This window comes from Hyla sarda, chromosome 8, assembly GCF_029499605.1.
Source record: "Hyla sarda isolate aHylSar1 chromosome 8, aHylSar1.hap1, whole genome shotgun sequence".
In the NCBI taxonomy this organism is placed as follows: Eukaryota; Metazoa; Chordata; class Amphibia; order Anura; family Hylidae; genus Hyla; species Hyla sarda.
This window is the reverse complement of record NC_079196.1, coordinates 54,732,697-54,754,229: the sequence shown is the minus strand read 5'-3', so window position 1 is coordinate 54,754,229 and position 21,533 is coordinate 54,732,697. Positions and strand designations below refer to the sequence as shown.

Below are 21,533 nucleotides of genomic sequence, written 5' to 3'. Positions count from 1 at the left end.
TTTGTCATATGGGGACCGGATCCGGCTAGGAAATGTGAATGTGCAAACTGGGCGCTCCCAAATCCCAGCCGGACCCAGACCCGCTTCTCATTCATTTGAATGAGCCAACCCAGATAGTGACTCTGGTCGGCTCATTTTTCCCCCCGTATCCGGTTTTCTTGCCGGACTGAAAACCGCAGCATAACGCGGTGTCACTGAGGCCTCGAACACATCTGCACAGGAGGCTCAATTCAGGGCCTTCGTCACACACTCCGTTAGGGACCAGAAAATTATTTTTCATCTGACTTTTCTGTAACAGAATTTGAGTGGTTAGGCAGTGTTTTGCTGGGACAACTTGGGTCCAACATTTATATGGATGTTTCTGTAACACATGGCCACACTGCAAAAATATTTTAAGGATAGTTTTAGGAGCATAAAAGAGATCAAGGTGTGGACATAGCGTCTTAGTTCTCCAGATCTTAAGCCGATTGAGCGTTTGTGAGATATCCTGGAAAAAAAAAAAAAAGTTTGATCCATGGAGGCTGCACGCAACTTATAACTTACAGGATTTGATTGATTTGTTGCTAATATCTTATTGCCAGAAGCCACAGAACACCTTTCACATGTCTTGTGAGGTCCGGGCCTTTACAGGTCAGCTGTTTAGGTGGCAAAAGGAGGACCTATGGTTGGTTGTTGTATATAAATTGCAAAACGATATTTGTGAAGCTGTGGGTCAAGCTCTTCCTAAATCTATTGTCTTATTTCCAGTGGCTCTAGAGACCTACTAGATGAAGCTGGAAACCAGTCCCTGTCTGATTCAGACTCTCCCGTTCCCACATGCATGCCCTTTTCTTGGTTTGGGGAGAGTCACAAAGAATCTGCTTACAGCGGCAGCCTGTCCTTCCCCTCCTCCGACCCTCTTGATGAGCAGGAGAGGGCCCGACTCAAGGTAATGACTTATACAATCTTTGTTTTGTTCAGAAATTCTTGCTGAAATTCTTAAGAAACTAGAGGGATCTTTGAAAGCTTGAAAGCACAATTTTTCCCTGACGAGAAGAACTTTAATGAACTCCTCCAGTAAAATCCTAACTCTCTATGGGCAGGAGAAAACTCCTAGGTCAGTGTTTCCCAACCAGGGTGACTCCAGCTGTTGCAAACCTACAACTCCCAGCATGCCCAGACAGCCGAAGGCTGTCTGGGTCTGCTGGGAGTTGTAGTTTTGCAACAGCTGGATACGTCGTAATTTGAAAACGCTGTCCTAGGTGCTTCGGCCTTGTGTCGCCAGGGATCTGTGCAGCCTGGGACTTTTGATCAGTCTAATGCTTCTTCCCAACTCCATAGCGACCAGTTATAAAACCTTAAGAAACTAGGGGGGAGATTTATCAAAACCTATGCAGAGGAATAATCGCCCAGTTGCCCGTAGCAACCAATTAGATAACTTCTTTAATTTTTAACAAGGCCTCTGCAAAATTGAGAGAAGAGATCTGATTGGTTGCTATGAACAACTGGGCAGCTTTTCTTCTGCACAGGTTTTGATAAATCTCCCCTTAGGTCTGTTGCCTAAACGTGTAAAGTTGTCAATTTAGTAAAACCTATTCAGGTCAGCTGCTTGCCCTGTGTGAAAAGATGCTAGTAGTGTCTTAAAAAAATAATGTACTCCCTACAGTAATGGGAGGCTGTTGAGACATTTCTAATAAGTGCTGGAGATCAGGAGGCTATTTTAGGTAAATGTACTGTCAGATGCATTAGATTTCTTCAAGTGCAACTTTATTTTTTCTTCCTGTTCATGTAAGGTCAGTACAATAATAACTAATGCTGGCACATGGTTGGTGTGGAGGGTTCTAAAAGAAGTGAGGGCCCCCATAAAGAAACAAGTGTGTTCAGAGAAGTTGTCCCTTACAAGTTTCTATATTGTACTTCACTCTGTAGTGTTTTCGGAGCTTTTGTGTTTTTTCTACATTAGATTGAGTTCTCTCCAAAAATGTAAGCAGTGTATGCTCTGTCTCCAGACAGCTAATAAGAAATGTCAGGTCAGAACAGGAATGTTTGCAAGATATTTCTTAGTTTTTATGAAGACCCTGTCCTGATTTACCTCTACAGTGGGGTTAAAAAAAGCGAACCAACAATGTACAGGCTCGTTTGACTGTAAACTTAAGCAACTTTCTAAATACACTGCTCGAAAAAATAAAGGGAACACTAAGACTCCTTTGACACTATGACTATCCGTTATTAAACATGTATAATAACGGATTAAATAACGAGTGTTAACGGCTGAATAATCTCCGTAAAAATAAGAGACATATTCATCCGTTAAGACCCATTATAACATCCCTCATGTACGGCTGTTTTAACACCTCTGCCTACACACTCCCACAGCCGGGACTACTACTACTCCCATCATGGAACAGACTTGTTTCCATGATGGGAGTAGTAGTTCCCCAGCTGCGGGAGTTTGTTGGTCGCTGGGGAGGCTACATTAGTGTTTGTACCAAAACCCCCATCATGGAACAGACTCTGTTCCATGATGTGGGTTGTAGTACAGGGGCTGAGGGATTGATCGCACTGGGTCTCACTTCTGAGACCCGATGCGATTAGAAGTTATTAATCAGGGGAGCGGGCGGCATGCTCCACTCCCCTGCAATGTACAATGTATTTTACTGTCATTTTTAAATTCCCCACCGGGAGCCCTGAATGGCCATTACTGAGGAGCCATTCCTGGCTCCCAGTGGGGGTTTTCAAATAGAAGCACTGCGGTGGGGAAACATTTATATATGTTCCCACCGCAGTGCTATCATAAGCCCCCGGCAGCGCTATGAATGAAAAGTATTCTACAGCAGCGCATCTGGCCGGCGCCATGTGCTGCTGAAAGAATACTTGTCATTCATAGCACTGCAGCGGCATCTGTATATAGATGCGCTGCAGGGGTCAGACATATATCCATGTGTCTGCCCCCAACAGCGCTTCTATAATCAAATGCCTTCGCAGCGCTATGAATGAAAAGTATTCTACAGCAGCGTATCGTGCCGGCCAGATGCGCTGCTGTTAGAATACTTTTCAATCTTAGCGCTGCAGGGGGAACATATATAAATGCGCTGCGGGGGGCAAGATATATAGTAATCCTCAGTACCGGCCATTCAGGGCTCCCGGCAGGGAATTTAAAAATGAAAGTAAATACAATGTACTTCGCAGGGGAGTGGAGCATGCCCCCGCTTCCCTGTTTAATAACTTCTAATCGCATCGGGTCTCAGAAGTGAGACCCAGTGCGATCAATCCCTCAGTCTGTTCCATGATGGGGGTTGTAGTACAAGCTAACAAACCCACAGGAAAAGAATCTGACACTAGAAACAGGCTGAACTGTTGTGGGTATTAAAAACGAATGAAGGAATGAAGATTGCAGGCTGAAACTTAGTGCAGCATTTCTAACCTGAGGTAACCACTTACATATGTGAAAATATATATTTTTTCATGTTAAAGGTGTCTATAGCCTTTAAGAACCCTACTGAGTAAAGAGGCATTATGGGCTGTATGAGTTCTTGGACCACTAGTAATCTTTAGGACATGTTCCCACTTGGCATATACGCAGCATATTTCACACTGCGTAAAGTCTGCAGCGGGAAATACGCTGTGTATCCCTCGCTCACCATACACACAAAGCTTTCCGGCTGCAGCCCTGTGTGTGTGTAGTGAGTTTTGGAGGCGGGGCCGTGTGCCGACATGACTGTGACGTGCGGCTTCACCTCCAAAACTCCCTGCACACATAGGGCTGCTGAAAAGCCTTGTGTGTATGGTGAGCGATGGATACGCAGTGTATTTCCCGCTGCTGCTGCAGATTTTGCGCAGTGTGAAATATGCTGCATATACGCCAGGTGGGAATGTGCCCTTAACCTTCAGTTTAATGCAGCTGCACACGAGATAGCGGTCTGTTAGAGACTATGGGGGGAGATTTATCAAGGTGTTTACCACTTTCTGGTGTAAATTAGTCCCTAACAAAGTAGCAAGCTGTACTGGGACTTTTTTTTTATTTATTTTTTATTTATTTTATTTTTTTTACTAACCAGTGCATTTGTGTAATTTTTTTTTTTTTTTTATTTTTTTTTTTTTTTTGCTATCAATGATTTATCCTTTACGACTTTTGTAAAGTCGCTAATTTATGTGTAATGGATCATATTTATTTACACACACACACCGTGATAAATTCCCCCCTATGTTCACACTTGCGTTGTCATAAACGGAAGCAACAACACTGTTAAATCCTTTGTATCTATGAGATTCTACCAGCGTAGAGGAAATCTGCTCAGTCAATTGTGGCAGAATCTACAGCAGAGGTCCTGAATGTAGCGGAGCCTTACATAACTAATGTGACAGGTTCACTTTAAATTTTAATGTCTAACATTAAAATTGTGAATCCGCTAAAGAGGGAAATGCATAATTATATCTTTTCAGTGAATTGTCTGCAAACTTTTTCTTTTTCTGGTGCAGCCTCTCACTCCGAGCTGACGCAGTCTGACTTCAGAGTAACACGCTGCAATTTAATTGTAACTTCTCGCTGTTTGTTTCCCTTTGGTGTTAATTATCTCACTGTATATTTGTATAATCGGATACCAAGAAAATTGCAGAAAAACTATAATTGGAGAAACATCATGCCAGGCAGCCAATTCTATGACTTACATGTTTATTATCTTGACGGATAATTAAAGTCTGTCTCCCCAGCATCAGGTTTGTGATGGCAGTAAGGTGAGCGCTATGCCAGCACAGGGGTATGTCTGAGTTATCCGTCACTGGAATGTACTACCGTCATCATGTACTGAAGAGCACAGTCAAGAGCTGCAAGTCAAGACACTAGACCAGTGTTTCCCAACCAGGGTGCCTCCAGATGTTGCAAAACTACAACTCCCAGCATGCCTGGACAGCCTTTGGCTGTCCAGGCATGCTGGGGGGTTGTAGTTTTGCAACACCTGGAGGCACCCTGGTTGGTTAAAACTGTACTAGACTGTTCACATACACTGCCAGGTGTAACATATTGTGTAGGACTTCTTAGAGTGAAGGACATTTAAAGGGGAATTCCAGCCGTAAAAAAGTCTCCCCTATTGACAGGATAGGGAATTAGTCTCTGAGTTAGGATTGAGGGTTATCTATAGGAGCACAGAGTACATTTCCCTGGCATCTCCATCGCTCCCATAGAAAATGAATGAGAGGCAAGGCCTTCATCCTAGAGATGGGGGGTGGGGGGGATATAGGGAGTGTAAGGACTAAACCTATGCAAGGAATATAAACTAACCCAACATGCTGCGGCTGCTGTGATATCTCCTTTGCTCTTGACTACATGCTGCCTATTACTACCTAATTATAACTACTCTTGTGGGGAATAAATAAAGTAAGGAATGCTGTACTCCCCTGCCTATAGTCCCTCACAAGTGCTGTTCCAATGGTGTTCCTTGCTGCTCAGTGTTCTCTGCTCTAAGGCATGGGCAATGTCCACTCTTACTTACTGTAGTGGTGATAAACCTCAGCCAGTCTGAGAACAGGAAGCATTGACGGTGGGAACTGGCACAGTCTGAACAGCACTGGTGGGGGATTGGTGGCAGGTAAGTACAGCTTTCTTTTCTATTTTCTTTTACCTTGTGCAGTTTTTCTGTAATACCCCTTTTAATAGAGGGCATTGACTTACAAGGGAAAAAAGTAATCTAATATAATCCATGTGGACCTGGGTTTACAACAGCCCCTCCTTTACTCCATTTCTTTTGATGACCTTGGTTTTGATGCCCAATATGCTAATGAGGGCATAGACTGCCAACTGGGAGGTTACCACCACTTCTCAACAGGGAGAGCGCGCAGGTTTATGCCACATTGAAAGCAGTGGTGACAATCTGTGATCATTGTTGCAGTCATTGTTGGGTTAGGCTGGGTTCACATAGTTTTAGGCAATACGGGACCGCATACGGCTGGGGGGAGCTAAAACCGGGTGCCCTCAGTCTACCACGGTTTTAGGTCTGGTGGGAAAACCGCATACGGGGTAAAAATGAGCCGACCGGAGTCAGCGTTTCACTCCGGTCGGCTCATTGAAATAAATTACATACGGGCCACATACGCCAGGGATACGGGAGCGCCCGGTTTTAGCTTCCCCCAGCCGTATGCAGTCCCGTATTGCCTAAAACGTGATGTGAACCCAGCCTCATTTGGTAGGTTGGGTAGGGTGGACGCCACTGCTCAGCTGGTAACAGGGCTTGATCCCGAGTGTTTTTCCTGTAGAGAAGTAAGCAGTGGTGAGAGTCTGAGCTCTAAGTACAATTTGGTGCCGAAACGAGCTCTAATAACAATTTGGTGCCGAAACTAATATCATTGAAAACTAGTGAGGGAGGTAGCTAGAAAAAAATAAATAAAGTCTCCATCTGTGGAGCACGGGCTCCTCATGGATGATGGTACGTGATGTTTGGAACAACCACATGTTCTCTTTTAAAGGCAAGGAATAGAGACACCAACCAGTTAGTCGTATGAAGCAATGTTATTACTATGAGGTTAGTTGGCCGTCTATCTTTAGGTTATCTTGGTTCTTTCCACTGGATGTTGTCTTCTGCTAATGTTACACATGACTATTATGGGATGAACAGGTAATTTTGTGCACTGTAATGAACCGTATGACATTCGCCACTCTATTCTGTATTGTCATTCATGTATGTTGCACTTATCGCATTCGTTATAGATGTTTTCTCTATGATGCAGGCCGGGGACACGGATAATACAGTCTTGTTTTTACTTGTTTTCAGAGTAGAGTTTACATAGATGATTCATACAGTTACAGCCATTGCTCTGATCTATCAGGGTTGGTGGCAGAGCCCTCCCTATCGGGACGCTCACACACTTTCACCTTCTCGTCCAACGAGGTGAGTGGCGGAGTTGTGTACGTGGTGTGGTGTTAGTGTTTTGTGTAACCGCATGTAACCGTGTAACTCTTGTGCCGTGCTAATCTAGTCCTGTAATGCCGTTATGGGTTATCAAGTCTGTATTCATGACTGCAACCTTTTCAGTGTCTGGAATCATAAGATTTATGTCCCATCAAAAATAACAAGGTAAAGTTAACCTATGCCAGTGTTTCCCAACCAGGTTGCCTCCAGCTGTTGCAAAACTACAACTCCCAGCATGCTGGGAGTTGTAGTTTTGCAACAGCTGGAGGCACCCTGGTTGGTAAACACTGACCTATGCAATGAACCAAATAGTCTACAATGCTTCCCTCCAAAATAAATACAGAATAGGCACTGAAAATGCTGTTGACACTTTTTTTTTCTTCTTTTTGTTTTCTTTACCTAACCCGAATATCGGATAGTAAAAAACCAGGGTACTTTAATAAAAGTAAACTTAGGCTACATGAGGGGAGTTTGCAAGAGACTTATAGGAGTTGTCCAGGTGTACTCTCCCATCCGATCTTAGTATGGAGAGGCTCAACTATAAGCTGGGTGGTACAGAGCGTGAGGCAACCATTCATTGTATTAAAAGGCTCTATTCTAAGTAATGCAGGTTTATATGGAAAGAAAATACAGACAGTGGTGGCGCTATCCTTGTGCCGTTACAAAGGGCAACACTAACCGTTTCCACTTTGTAAAATGCCCACATACCTGGACTTGTTGGGCTCAGAGCTCAACACCTTTTTACGCATAAACAGGAGTAGTTGCGTGGCAGCCAGGACCCGGTTCCCTAGAAGCACAGAGTTTGCAGAGAAGACTTGGTTCCGTTGGAAGGTTCGAACGGAGAGGTAAAAAGGGGTTTTCCGAAGGACGCACACCGCTACGGTAGGTTAAAACCGCGGACATCAGTAGTAAAATAATAAGCATGACTTGACTTGATAAAGAGAGCTGCGCACTCGAAATGCGTCATCTATGTCATTAAAGCCGTTTTATTATTTTACTATTTATGTCCGCGTTGTGCGCCCTTAGGAAAACCCGTTTACACCTCTCCATTCGAGCCTTCCAACAGAACCAAGTCTTCTCTATTCTAAATAATGGGACTCATGCACAATATTTTCGGAATATTCGGGATCTCTGTCTGGGCATGCTGGGGGCTGTAGTTTTGCAACAGCTGGAGACACACTGTTTGGAAAATAGTGTTTTGCAACTTTGAGATTAATAGTAATTTGTCATTAATAATACACCTCATTATGGCAGGAAACCTCTGTTGTGTTCTTTCCATGCATGTGCCCAGAAGTGCATGAAATGAGCCTGCTTTGGTGCATGGGATTCTGGTTCGCCATTCATTGTACAAGCCTCTATGCCAGTGGTCTCAAACTGTGGCCCTCCAGATGTTGCAAAACTTCAACTCCCAGCATGCCCGGACTGCCAACGGCTGTCCGGGCATGCTGGGAGTTGAAGTTTTGCAACATCTGGAGGGCCACAGTTTGAGACCACTGCTCTATGCAGAATAGAGTTTACTGCTTGGTGTGATCAGACGCAGATAAAAGCAGCTTTATCCCACCACCAGCAGGAAATCCCAGCACAGTCCTCTTAGTAGTTGCATTCAACCAGTTAACCGAGGCTTGAAACACGAAGGGAAACATTTTTCCAGATGACCACGTCCCACAAAAAGTAATCTTTTATTTAATACACATTAAACATAGTATCCACATGCTGGAGTAGGAATAGATAAAACTGACGCGTTTCGGTCACGTGGACCTTAGTCATGATCTGTCTAGTCAGCTAGGACTTCTTATCTTTCGTATTTCAAGTGATCTGACTCCTGATCATCCATGCTAGCCTGTACTTTATTCAGGGTGAGAGCTGTTTTCTTTATGTACCTTTGTGTTAACCAAGGCTACATTACGTCCCACACACTGTAGAAGATGCAACAGTAAGGCGCAATTTTTCTGCTTAGAAGGAGAAGAATGAGAGCAGATACATGTTATTCACTGGGCACAGAAACCCTTATGTCTTCACCCTTTTGCACTGCTGACAGCCGCTGCATCATAGCATTCCAGTACTTTGTTGTTTGTGACCCTTTGAATGCTCAGACAGTGCTCTAAGGGAATTCCTTAAATTTTACTTACCGGCCCGAGAACATTTTGATCAGTAGCAGGAATAGCAGAGCTGCAATGTCTTCACGAGTTGCCTCTCATTCTTCATAAGACTATTGGTAAATCTGTTGCATCATGCCGCCTCACTGAGTTATCAAGATGCACCGTAAAGACATGTATTTGTCACATTCAGCCATGGTACACTTGTTAGACTGGCAGGCTGGTACTTAAAAGATTAATGCCCCCCGCATTGGTGCAGGTTAACCCCATTCTTCATGCCACAAACCTGTTTAACAGCAAATATCTTTATGAAAAGTCTTCTAGCAAGTGCAAATGTATTCTCATTTAGTTCATAGGTTCTTAAAGGGGTATTCCAGGAATCTAAAACCAGGCCTTTTTTCTTTCAAAGACAGCACCCTCCTTGTCTCCACTTTGGGTGTGGTATTACAACTTGGCTCCATTCACTTCAATGGAACTGAGCTGCAGAACCACACCCAACCTGGAGACAGAGAGGGAGAGGTCTTTGAAAGAAAAAAGGCCTGTTTTTTTATTTTTTATTCGTGGAATACCCTTTTAAGGGTGCGTTTACACGCTATTACTAGCAGCGGGTTTCCTTCCGGGGAGAAACCCACTTCGAGTTACGCTACTATTCATTTTAATGGGTCCGCGGACAGTCCGCAAATCTGACACTGTTGTCTGTGGACCCATTTAAATCAATGGTAGCGTAACTCACAGCGGGAAACCCGCTGCTAGTAATAGTGTGTGAACGCACCCGAAGAGTGGTTTCACATGTACACGATCCTGCACAGTGTGTGTAAATGTTGAAATCCCTACTTGTCCAGGGACTAAAACAGGAGCCCAATCTACTCATCCCTCATGATAATCCACTTGTCCTGGTACACAAAATAAGGGGAGGTATCGGTTTCTCCTCCTCACTTTCTAATCGCCATGAGGCTTTTAATTTTCCACTTAGACACTTTTTGTGTGCCACCAACTGTACTTTGTAATTATATTACTCATTTTACCACCAAATCTACAGCAAAATGGGAAAAAATATCTGATAGCGAAATAGCTGATTAGTGGGGGTGGTGGGTGTTGGGGGGGGAGGGGGGGGCTCTGATTAGCTATTGATAGACTGTACATAACCTAGTGTAGTGAACATTAGAGATGGTGATGCTCTATACCAGTTAATACACTTAAAATAAAAGGGGGCATTGTGTATTTTAGAACAGGCTACCATCTCCAGGTGTGTGCACCTTCAGGAGAACCACTACAAACTACTATCGCAGTGGTATAAGACCCCTGAGTGGCTCTTTGCCTACAAACTATCTTGGCCCAAGTAGGTTCTCTTTCCTATATGTAGTGGGATTGCCCTATTATTATCCCCTACTGGAGGCTGATTGAGGAGTTGGTGAGAGAGTTATCCGCTACTCAAAGTATCTTGTCAATCGTTCTATAGCCCTTGGTTTACCATCCCAATCTTTTCGCCCCTCAAAGCAAAATTTTGCGACCCATCTTATTGCAGCACAAAAGCTCTGACTATATTGGAATGGAAAAATAAAGTCAACGATATCTGGTTCAAGGAACGCGGTCAACCACGGTTTTGACTCCGGTTTAAAAACCGTACTGCAACCGCATAAGTTTTTTTTTTTTTATAACATGGACATCAATGGGAAACGCACATGTATACGGTTCCATACAGGAAACTGTATACGGTTTTTACTTTGCACATGTACATGCGCATTTGCATCCTAAAGTCCTCACCCAACACCCCTCCCATTAAAAATGGACAAAATTATCAAAAACGTATTTATTTTTATAAAAACGGACACAACCGTATGCACATTTAAAAACAGTATACGGTTTAAAAACTCATACGGTTTACTTTTTCCCATACTGTTCCATACGTTTTTGGTTTTTTTGCCATACGGTTTTCTTTAGAAAAACTGATTGAAAAAGTATGGCAAAAACGTGATTTGAACCCAGCCTTAGCTGCTCCAACAGGACTCACAATAAGTTTCTCACTCTCTGGTCCCCTTGGCGGACCTCCCCCACTATACGTCCATTCTGCCTACTTTGCCTAAGCCCCCTACCTCCCCAATTGGAGAAGCAAAGTAAGCAAATTAATCATGGCACTATGTCTGAAGAAAGTCTTATTTTGGCATAAGTAGTCAGAGAGGTTTTCAATGATTGTAAAAAGCGATATCCCAGATACATTGATATATTTTATGTGCTGCAGCTTTCTTATTCTATACACCTTTATAATGGAGAGACACACAGGCCCTGCACTTCTTCCAGATCATGGACTGTATCGGACTCTTTGTATCCAGTATAGGGGGTACTCTGATTATAATAATAGAAGCGGCTCTCACAGTCTCTTTCAAGATTTATTTGATTTATAAATAATTCATATGGGAGTGCGTGTGTGTTTGTACTAAGCCATGTTTTTTTTTCCAATTTAAAGTTTAATCGTTTTGAGTAGAGAAATAAACAACAACAAAAAGAATCAATATAGCAAAGAGAGCAACATCTCAATTCAAGTAATGATAACAGAACCATAATCACCAGGTCGGCCTTTAGGCACAGTAAGCCGAATATAGTATCACATGAAGTAGGATATTGGTGCTATCAACAAACGTGTCAGTACTGTAAAAATGACAGAGGAGTAAGCACCTGTCATTAGAAAAGACAGAGAAGTGAAAGAGTGGACTCAACCACTACCTAGCACAACAATAGAACGGTAAGAAAAGAGAGAACCTAAGAAAGGAAAAGTAGGCAGATGACAGGGGGAGTATTAGAAACCACAACACTAGACAACAGAGGGCAAAGACACAACAGGTAGAAAGTGGGGAGAACAGTTAGGATGCCTCGGGGTTCCCAGAGGCCAGGAGAGTGCAGTATTCTGGAGTAGTTTGGAAAGACAGCCAGTCAAACCAGGTCTTGTTATAGCGTTCACCCTCTGCAGGGGACAAAGCTATCAATTCCTCCATACGTTGTAGATGATTAACTTCCCCCACCCATTCACTGATCGTGGGAGCATCAGTCAATCGCCATTTACGAGGAATGACTGATTTTGCAGCCTGCAGAAGATAGCACCAGAGAGACTTCTTATAAGAAGAAGAGGAGACATCAAACATGAACAACAAGGACGCTTCAGGGGAATCCGGTATGGAGACACCGGTGACCTTACAGTCAGTGTTGTGTACCGCCTCCCAGAAAGGGCGCAGGGAAGGACAACCCCACCAAATATGGGATAAGGTGCCAATCGCACTATCACAACGCCAACATGACTCAGAAACTGAGGGATACCAACTGTGCAGCATCTCTGGGGTGCGGTACCAGCGTGATAGAATTTTATAATTAGTCTCTTGGGCCTTGTTAGCAAGGACAGATTTATGTGTGAGAAGAAAACATTTCTTCCACTGTGCTGGGGTAAATTGTTTATTGAGTTCTGTCTCCCAAGCGGAGCAAAATGAGGGTAAGGAAGAGGAATAGCGGGTTAGTAATAACTGGTAAAGAAGACCAATGGTATGAGGAGGGACATGAGGAGTGAGGCACAAGGTTTCGAAAGGAGTGAGGTCCCGATGTAGGCGGGTAGAACGAGAAACAGAGGAGTAGAAATGTTTCAACTGCATATACTCAAATATGTTACAGGGCCTAGAAGACTCGGCAGGGCAGAGGTCAAGGAGAGGTAGCATTCCAGAAGGAGAAAGAACATGTATGAAGCGCAATGAGGTCGACCCCAACCCCCCCAGAAAAGAGCGAGAGGATGCCCCAGGAGGGAAGGCCGGGTTATCAGTTATGGGCAGCATTGGGCCCAAGGGATCAATCAGAGATCCATTGGACGGAGAGCTTTTAAGGGCAGAAAGCGTTTGACGCATTGTAAAGGAAATCAATGGCAAGGAGGGCGGAGGTGGGGGCCAAGTCCATGGAAGACCATCAACCCTTAAAGGTGAGACATCATGCGCGATACGCACCCAGAGTTTGGAACCAACATTATGGAGCAGGTCCAATAAGCGTGCGTGCATCGCCGCCATATAGTACATGCGGCAATTGGGCAGGCCCACACCTCCGCCCCCCTTAGGACAGAACAGTGTCTCCCGTCGTATCCGGGAGCGACCTGAGGCCCACACAAATGAGCCAAACCTACTCTGCATAGTACGCCAAAAGGAGGAGGGAATACAGATAGGTATCGTCTGCACGAGATAAAGCAATTTTGGTAACAAGGTCATCTTTAGAATGTTAATCCTCCCGAACCATGAGAAATTTTTTCTGCGCCAAGACTGCAAGTGAGCGTCAAACTGTGTCAGTAGAGGCACAAAGTTACTATGGAACAGGCAAGACAAGTCTGCAGGAATCGTCGTGCCCAGATAGGAGAGACCCTTAACAGGCCATGCAAAGGGAAAGTTACGTTTAATAACATCAACCGAGGTCTGGGGGAGGGAGACATTGAGCGCCTCGGATTTGGCCACGTTAACCTTAAAGTTTGACCAGGCGCCAAACCCAGACAGCTCAGCCATTAAGGAGGGAAGTGAAACATGGGGATTAGTGATATATATTAAAAGGTCATCAGCAAATGCTGAACACTTATACACTGTATTACCTATGGGGATGCCCGAGATGTCTGGGTTCCGGCGAATGGCTGCCATGAGGTGTTCCATGACCAAGACATATAACAGCGGGAACAGGGGACAACCCTGTATAGTACCGTTATGTATGGTGAAGGGCTTAGACAGGGTACCATTAATTTTAAGGCGTGCCGAAGGGGTCTGATAAAGGGAGAGAATTTTGGAAGTAAGAATAGGACCAAGAACGATAGTGGATAAAGTTTGCATTAAAGAGGACCAAGATATACGGTCAAAGGCCTTTTCGGCATCCAAGGAGAGAATCATGAGTGGAATCGCCCGGGTTTTAGCATGGTGGATAATGTCTAGGGTCTTTAAGGTATTGTCGCGAGCCTCCCTCCCCGGGACAAAGCCCGCCTGATCAGGGTGAATCAGGTCTGGCAGGAGAGGACCTAAGCGAAGAGCAATTAATTTGGAAAAGATCTTCAGATCCACATTCAGTAAAGAAATGGGTCTGTAACTAGCACAGACTTGCGGGTCTTTACCCGGCTTAGGGAGGACTGCGACATGCGCCAAAGTAGTTTGGGGGGCGAAGGGAGCCTCAGGAGAGACAGCATTAAAAGCCCCAAGCATCAGTGGAGCTAAACGTTCGCCAAAAGATTTATAAAATGCAGCGGTAAAGCCATTGGGGCCCGGACTCCTTCCTCCTGGACAGGATTTAATAACCTCCTGAAGTTGGGAAGATGAGAACGGGGCCTCTAAAGTCTCCATCATGTCCGTAGGAATCCGAGGGAGACTAGAGAGGGGGAAAGAGTCCGACCGAGAGCCCGCGTCAGTACGGGGTGAAAGGTTATATAAAGAAGAGTAGTAGGCATGGAACACCTCAGTGTACTAAGCCATGTTTTAACACTGGGTCATTGCAGCAGCTGTTGCTGGTATTGCAGCACTTCATGTTCAAATAGAATGAGCTAGAATTGTTACAGTCCCTACCAAATGTATGGAGCTGTGCCCATAAGAGGGAATAGGCCCCTCAAATTGCTTATCGGCGGGGGTACCAGGAAGGTGAATGTGTTCAAACCTGGCCCTTGTACTGTATATAGAATCCTTGTAAGGATGTAAACAACCAAGTAAATACTGTGTGGTGTAAAAAGTCTTGTAGGACTGTTCACTCATATGACCTACGGTCAATTGAGATGGTAGACTGCTCCCTGATACAAGTGCTGATCTAGTAGCTAAAAGAGCCTGTACACGACTGTAATGGTCAGTGCAGAGGCGCATGAATGAGCGCACAGGACGTGCCAAAGACTTAGGGTCTATTCACATTGAAGAATTTCCACTTGTGGAATTCTGCCTCAAATTAAAGCCCATAGACTTCTATGGGATTCCGCACTCCCATTCCCACTTCTGAATTTCCGCAAGCGGAAATTCAGAAGTGGGAATGGGAGTGCGGAATCCCATAGAAGTCTATGGGCTTTAATTTGAGGTAGAATTCTGCAAGCGGAAATTCTGCCGTGTGAATAGACCCTTATGATGCTGTACCATCCCAGCAGTCCAGTCTTGTTGCCGGACTGAAAACCGGGGTCTACCATGGTTTTTAGTCCAGCAATAAAACTGATACGGTTAAAAAAAAAATGAGCCAACCGGAGTCACTATTTGACTCCATCCCGTTCATTCAAATGGGATGCGGTGGGTGTCCAGCGGGTATACAGCAGAGGTCGGTTTTTAAATTTCCCCGCTGGATCCAGCAGTCGAATTGCAAAAAAAAAAGTGGTGTGAATGCACTCTAAAGGTATTTCATGAGCATCATGGCAAATGGATGGCAAGTGGAGAGACCGTACACCAGTGATGGACATGTGAAAAATGTCCTTTCAAAGACTCACAAGCAATAGGTGAACGTAGTTATACTTGGCTGCACAGGGCACATGTTTTAAGTGTTCCCAAATTATCAAAACTTTATAAATGTTATACGCTGAGACAAAAGGGGCACAGCAGTCAGCTACACACTTCTGCCTCTTCATTCTAGCAATTGGTGGGGGTCTCGATATTTGGAATACGTGGCCTCTAAAGGGGTACTCCGGTGGAAAACTATTTATTTTAAATCAACAGATTTGTAAATTAGTGAAAACACGAAAAAGAAAAATAGCCATCACAACTACCTAATACACGGGTGCACACTGCTGTGACAAATACAAAGTATACAAAAAAGAAGGTTGCAGCAGCACTCTTGGTCAAAAAATGGAGGCTCTTGGTGCACTTTTTGATCAAAATGTGTCCCCCCCCCACATCCACCACGCGGAGGTGGCCTCATTTCGGGTGGGACCCTGACAAGCTGGGACCCTGAAGTAATCCACTCACCTGTGCTGGGCATATGGCCTCTGACTGGGTGACCTGCTGGATCCACTATCAATTTAAAAACCTCCTGTGAAACAGGGAGGGGTGCACGGCTAGAGAGGGTGCCACTCCACCTGACTTGCACAGCAAAAACACAACCCATCCGACAAGAGGCCACCTCCGCGTGGTGGATGGAGAAGACGATTTGATCAAAAAGTGCGCTAAGAGCCTCCAAGAGTGCTGCTGCAACCTTCTTTTTTGTACGATTTATAATTTACTTCTATTAAAAAAATCTTAATTCATCCAGTACTTATCAGCTGCTGTTTACTACAAAGTTATTTTCTTTTTGAATTTATTTTCTGTCTGGCCACAGTTCTCTCTGCTGACACCTCTGTCTGTGTCAGGAACTGTCCAGAACAAGACAGGTTTGCTATGGGGATTTGCTCCTACTCTGGACAGTTCCTGATACGGGTGTCAGCAGAGAGCACTGTGGTCAGGCAGAAAAGAAATTCAAAAAGAAAAGAACTTTCTCTGTAGTATACAGCAGCTGCTAAGTACTGGAAGGATTAAGATTTTTAAATAGAAGTAATTTACAAATCTGTTTTAACTTTCTGGCATGAGTTGATTTAAAAGGAATTGTTTTCTACCGGAGTACCCTTTTAAAGGGAAGCCCCTTCCCTTACAAGTGTAGATGTTTTGATGCGGTTTTTTCAAATGATTATTTTTTTTCTAGCATTTTTGTGTAAATAGAGTCACTTTTTCTTTAGGGTATGTTCACACTACGGATAATGAACGGAATGTCCACTCACAGAATTCTGCAAGCGGAGATTCCATTCTGGCGGCCGCCGCCGCAATACTTCGGCGATAGGACCGCACGGCACTGCGCCGTCACTAGAGATGAGCGAACTCACAGTAAATTTGATTCGTCACGAACTTCTCGGCTCGACAGTTGATGACTTTTCCTGCATAAATTAGTAAAGCTTTCAGGTGCTCCGGTGGGCTGGAAAAGGTGGATACAGTCCTAGGAGACTCTTTCCTAGGAATGTATCCACCTTTTCCAGCCCACCGGAGCACTTGAAGGCTGAACTAATTTACGCAGGATAAGTCATCAACTGCCAAGCCGAGAAGTTCGTGACGAATCGAATTAACTGTAAGTTCGCTCATCTCTAGCCGTCACCATTGACAGCTATGCAGTGTTTGCGGATTTCCGCGCAAAGAATGAACATGTTCTTTCTTTGCGCGGAACAATTTCAGAGGCGGAATTGTACGCTGCTGAAATTCCGCAGTGTGAACGGGTCTCGCGGAAACCCATTCACACTGATGTTTATGTTCACAGCACCTAATTCCGAGAATTACGTAGTGTGAACATATACCCGTGTGTATAAAGATCTGTATCCATGGTGGTCAAACTATTAGCTGATAAAGCAATTGTGGGCGATCGACACAGGAAACATTCTGCATTTATATCTTTTTGTGCATTTATGTCTTTTTGTGACATACTTGCTGTGTTTAGTAGAATGTAGTGGTGTCGCAGAACAGTCTGCAGGATTATCAGGACTTCGCTATGAAGACAGGAGGCAGAATTACCAAATAAGTTCAAGCAGATAGAACACTAGGATCCGGGCCAGGCATTGACTGCATCATACAGAAATTAGACCTTTCACTGCCAGAATATTGGGACTTTTTATGTTTTTTTTTTTCTTTCCCACCAGTTAGTACTTTTTAGCCCTGGAGTGCATCCAGATACCTATACCCAGCAGACCACCAGCAGCCTGGATCTTAAGCAGCGTTACTAAGTGTTTCTCCCTTTGCAGGCTTTAGACGATGACATCACCCCGACCGGGAAACAAAACCAATGGCATAGCCGGCCGGTATCTGACTGGAGCACCCAACAAGTGTGTCACTGGTTAATGGGAATGAACATGGAGCAATACATCGAGGAGTTCACAGCCAAGAATGTAAATGGTCAGCAGTTAATGCTTCTGGACAGTGATCGATTGAAGGTAAGGGTTAATGACTCCTCTGGCCAGCAGGGTTATGCGGCGCGGTCAGCCAGCTGGATGTCTTATTTTCATAAAATGTGACCTGACTGCGAGTTTCTTAGCAATAAAAATAAATAGCAACAAAACAGTGTGAAATATTTTATCAATTATTAGTTATACAATTTCTCTATATATCCTTCATCTAGTGTTTAATTTAGTGTCTGTGAAAGGGTGCCATCTGCTGGTAAAATAGAAATATGCAGTCACCTGCAAGCAAAGCAAAGCAGCCCCCAGAAGGAAGAAAGCTAGCACTCTACTGCCACCTATTGGAGGCAGCTATCCTGTAAGTCAGTGTTTCCCAACCAAGATACCTCCAGCTGTTGCAAAACTACAACTCCCAGCATGCCAGGACAGCCTTCGGCTGTCCGGGCATGCTGGGAGTTGTAGTTTAGCAACTGCTGGAGACACCCTGGTTCGGAAACACTGCCTCAAGGAGGCACATTACACCCTCATACCATTTGTAAAATGCAGGTAAATAAATGCTAATGTTATTAGTAGTGGGAAATCACAGCTAAGGCTGGGTTCACACTACGTTTTTCAAATACGGTTACCATATACGGTTTTCCGCTAAAAAAACGTATGGCAAAAACCGTATGCAACCGTATGACTCAAAATACGTTTTTTCCCCGTATACGGTTCCAAAACGTATGTACGGTTCTATCCGTTTGCATCCGTTTTTGCCAACGGTTTTGCTATATTGTTGGAATTAGTTTTCAAGCAATTTAATAAAGTTACTGTTGTTCTATTGAAATTCCTTCTGCGCATGTGTCAACTCCAAAAACAGATTAGAAAAACCGTGTGCAACCGTATTCTGAAATTCTGTGTACGGTTCTCATAGACAACAATGTTAAAAAAATAAACGCATACGGTTCGCATACGGTTTTCCTACCGGAGGCAAAAAACGTGGTCGACAGCGTTTTTGCCTACGGTTGAAAAATCGGCAAAACCGTATCCGTGGCTAAACGGATGCAACCGTACACAACATTTGGAATACGGTTTACAATGCATTCTCTATGCATACGGTTTCAGATACGGTCGGATACGTTTTTTTTTGCTGAAAACCGTATACGGTTACCGTATTTGAAAATCTTAGTGTGAACCCAGCCTAAGGCTTCTGGGAATTCCATGTGTTGTCCATGTAAATTCTCATTGCTCAGGGAACAGCAAGATTTTTTTTTTTAGGCACAATGTCTAGTCCACAGCGGCCTGATGTGTGTTTTTTATGTGACCAGGTTCTGATGAAGAGTATTTTAGGGTACTTTCAGCTTGCAGCTGAAATTCCAATTGGCGCAATTTCCACTACGGAACTCTGCCGCAGAAAATACGCTAGGGGATTGTGTTGCTAGCTTTCGACTTCAATGGGTAGCAACATAATCCGTTTGCAGATCTTCCACTATGGAAATGTCACAGCAGATTTGTTACGTGTGAACTGTTGTATTCCATTTATTTTTGTATTTATTTATCTATTTTATGTATTTGTTTTATTTATGTATTTACGTATTTATTTATTTAATGTTATGTATTTATTTAATTTAATTTAGTTAATTTATTTAATGTATTTATTTAATTCATTTTAATATAAATAGATCAAACATTCCGAAGTGGTTGTAGCTCCATTCTTCTGATACAGGATACAGAGCTCAGAAACTTCTGATTTCCTCATCAGACTCAGTTTCCGCTCAGATTTCATTCTGTCGGCAGCAGATTCTGTGCAGTTTTGCAGCTTCCGTGTGGACTTTGTGCTGAATTAATGCAGAATTTCTTGCACTCGACACATAGATCCCGGACGGAATTCAGAGTCCCATTGACTTCTCTGGGACTCTGCCGCAGAATTCCACAAAAAGAATTGATATGTTTATTCTTTTTTTTGCGGAATCTGGAATGCAGAATTTCTGCAACGGCAAATCTGCCATGTGAATAGGAGGCAGAAATTCCATACACCACATCGGTAACTTCATGTAGCAGAATTTCCTAACTGAATTTTTCTTTTCTTTTTTTTTTGCTGCATTCCACTAGGACATTCTACTGTGTGAACATAGCCTTAAAGGGGTACTCTGCCCCTAGACATCTTATCCCCTATCCAAAGGATAGGAGATAAGATGTCAGATCGCCGGGGTCCCGCTGCTGGGGACCCCGGGGATCGCTGCTGCAGCACCCCTCTATCATTACTGTACAGAGCGAGATCGCTCTGCACGTAATGACGGGCAATACAGGGGCCGGAGCATCGTTACGTCACGGCTCCGCCCCTCGTGATGTCACGACCCGCCCCCGTCAATACAAGTCTGGGAGGGGGCGTGGCGGCCACCCCCTGCCATAGACTTGCATTAAGGGGGTTAGGGCGTGACGTCATGAGGGGGCGGGGCTATGACATCACAAGCTTCCAGCTCCAGCGTTCAGAACCGTTTTTCTTCCAAACGCTGAGCAGCGGAGTACCCCTTTAAGCCAAGCACCAATGTTTTCATTTGACCAGGAAGCAGCTGTATTTTACAGCAATACAATGCAGTCTGGCCCTTAATAACTCCCTAGTTTACCACAGCTCACTTCTCCTGTCTCTCTCCACTGACCTGCATAGAAAGTAGTCCTTTTTTTTTTCTTATTTTGTCCTGACATAGTGCCACTCCTCATACATGGTCTTTCTCAGGTACTGCAGCTCAGTCCCAGCGCCGTACATTCTTTTCAAGAAACTGTAGCCGTTTTATCAAGCCATGTATAGAGGTGTTCCAGATACTTCATATTATTCATGGTTTCTTTTACTTTTAAAGGCACTGGGTGTCTCGAGCCAGACAGACCGAGCCACGATCAAGAAGAAAATCAAGGAAATTAAAAAAGCACAAGAGAAACTGGAAAAACAAAAGGAAAAAGGTTCAAAGAAAGAAGGTCAGAGGAGGAGTGGTGGCAGCGGCGGCAGCGGCGGTAAAGTGGTCGCCACTGTAGAATCAAGCTGCTAAGATACTACAACGCAATTCTTTTTCAATCCACATGTTGTATATGTATATATCTGTACAATTAGCAGATCTTTAACATAAGTAGATCATCTAACTGCTCATAGGGTCGTCTTCTGGCGCGTCACCCGAGGATCGTGATTTTTATCTAGCATTTTTATTTAAAAAAAAGAAGAAAAAAAAAGAATAGATACTATATTTGTACTGATTTCTCGAACTTGTAATTTTTAAGTGTCTGAGGATGTGGATATTTTAGAGATAATCTTTATTTTCTCCTTTCCCTGAAACAACCACTTTAATTAATATATATATATATATATATATATATATATATATATATATATATATATATATATACACCTTGTATGTCAACCGGGACACAGACTTGTCTGCATTGCTGTCCATAATACATGTTCTTATATCTCCTGTGGTTACAAGACTGACTGGAATGTCTGTAGTTGGCGCCATGAATGTCATTGGAGTGTTCTTCAGCCATTGATGTTCAGTGATATGAGCCTTATTGTAATATACGTGACCAGGAAAGGCCTCAGTTAGCTGCAGGGGAGAGGGGGGCGGATCTGCTATATAGATGATGAGAGAATCTGAGGCGTACGACCACTGATAACCATGTAAACAAGGATCTCTTGTAAAATAATTTTTTGCTTCCTTTATAACC

At 43.8% G+C, this 21,533-nt stretch overlaps 1 protein-coding gene across 9 annotated transcripts in view; it reads left to right on the top strand.

The window, feature by feature from the left end:
• The window catches only part of LOC130285091 (neurabin-1-like), a 151,828-nt gene extending 130,664 nt beyond the window's left edge, over positions 1-21,164 (top strand). For 8 of the 9 annotated variants that reach the window (XM_056536279.1, XM_056536282.1, XM_056536278.1 and 5 more), the window contains exons 16-19: positions 748-928; positions 6,744-6,860; positions 17,688-17,876; positions 20,678-21,164. In XM_056536279.1, the coding sequence (XP_056392254.1) occupies positions 748-928; positions 6,744-6,860; positions 17,688-17,876; positions 20,678-20,863 (673 nt within the window). In that variant the 3' untranslated portion in view covers positions 20,864-21,164. The remainder of the gene's footprint in view (positions 1-747; positions 929-6,743; positions 6,861-17,687; positions 17,877-20,677) is intronic. The other variant, XM_056536285.1, reaches the window with a different exon arrangement.
• Positions 21,165-21,533: the final 369 nt, after the last annotated feature.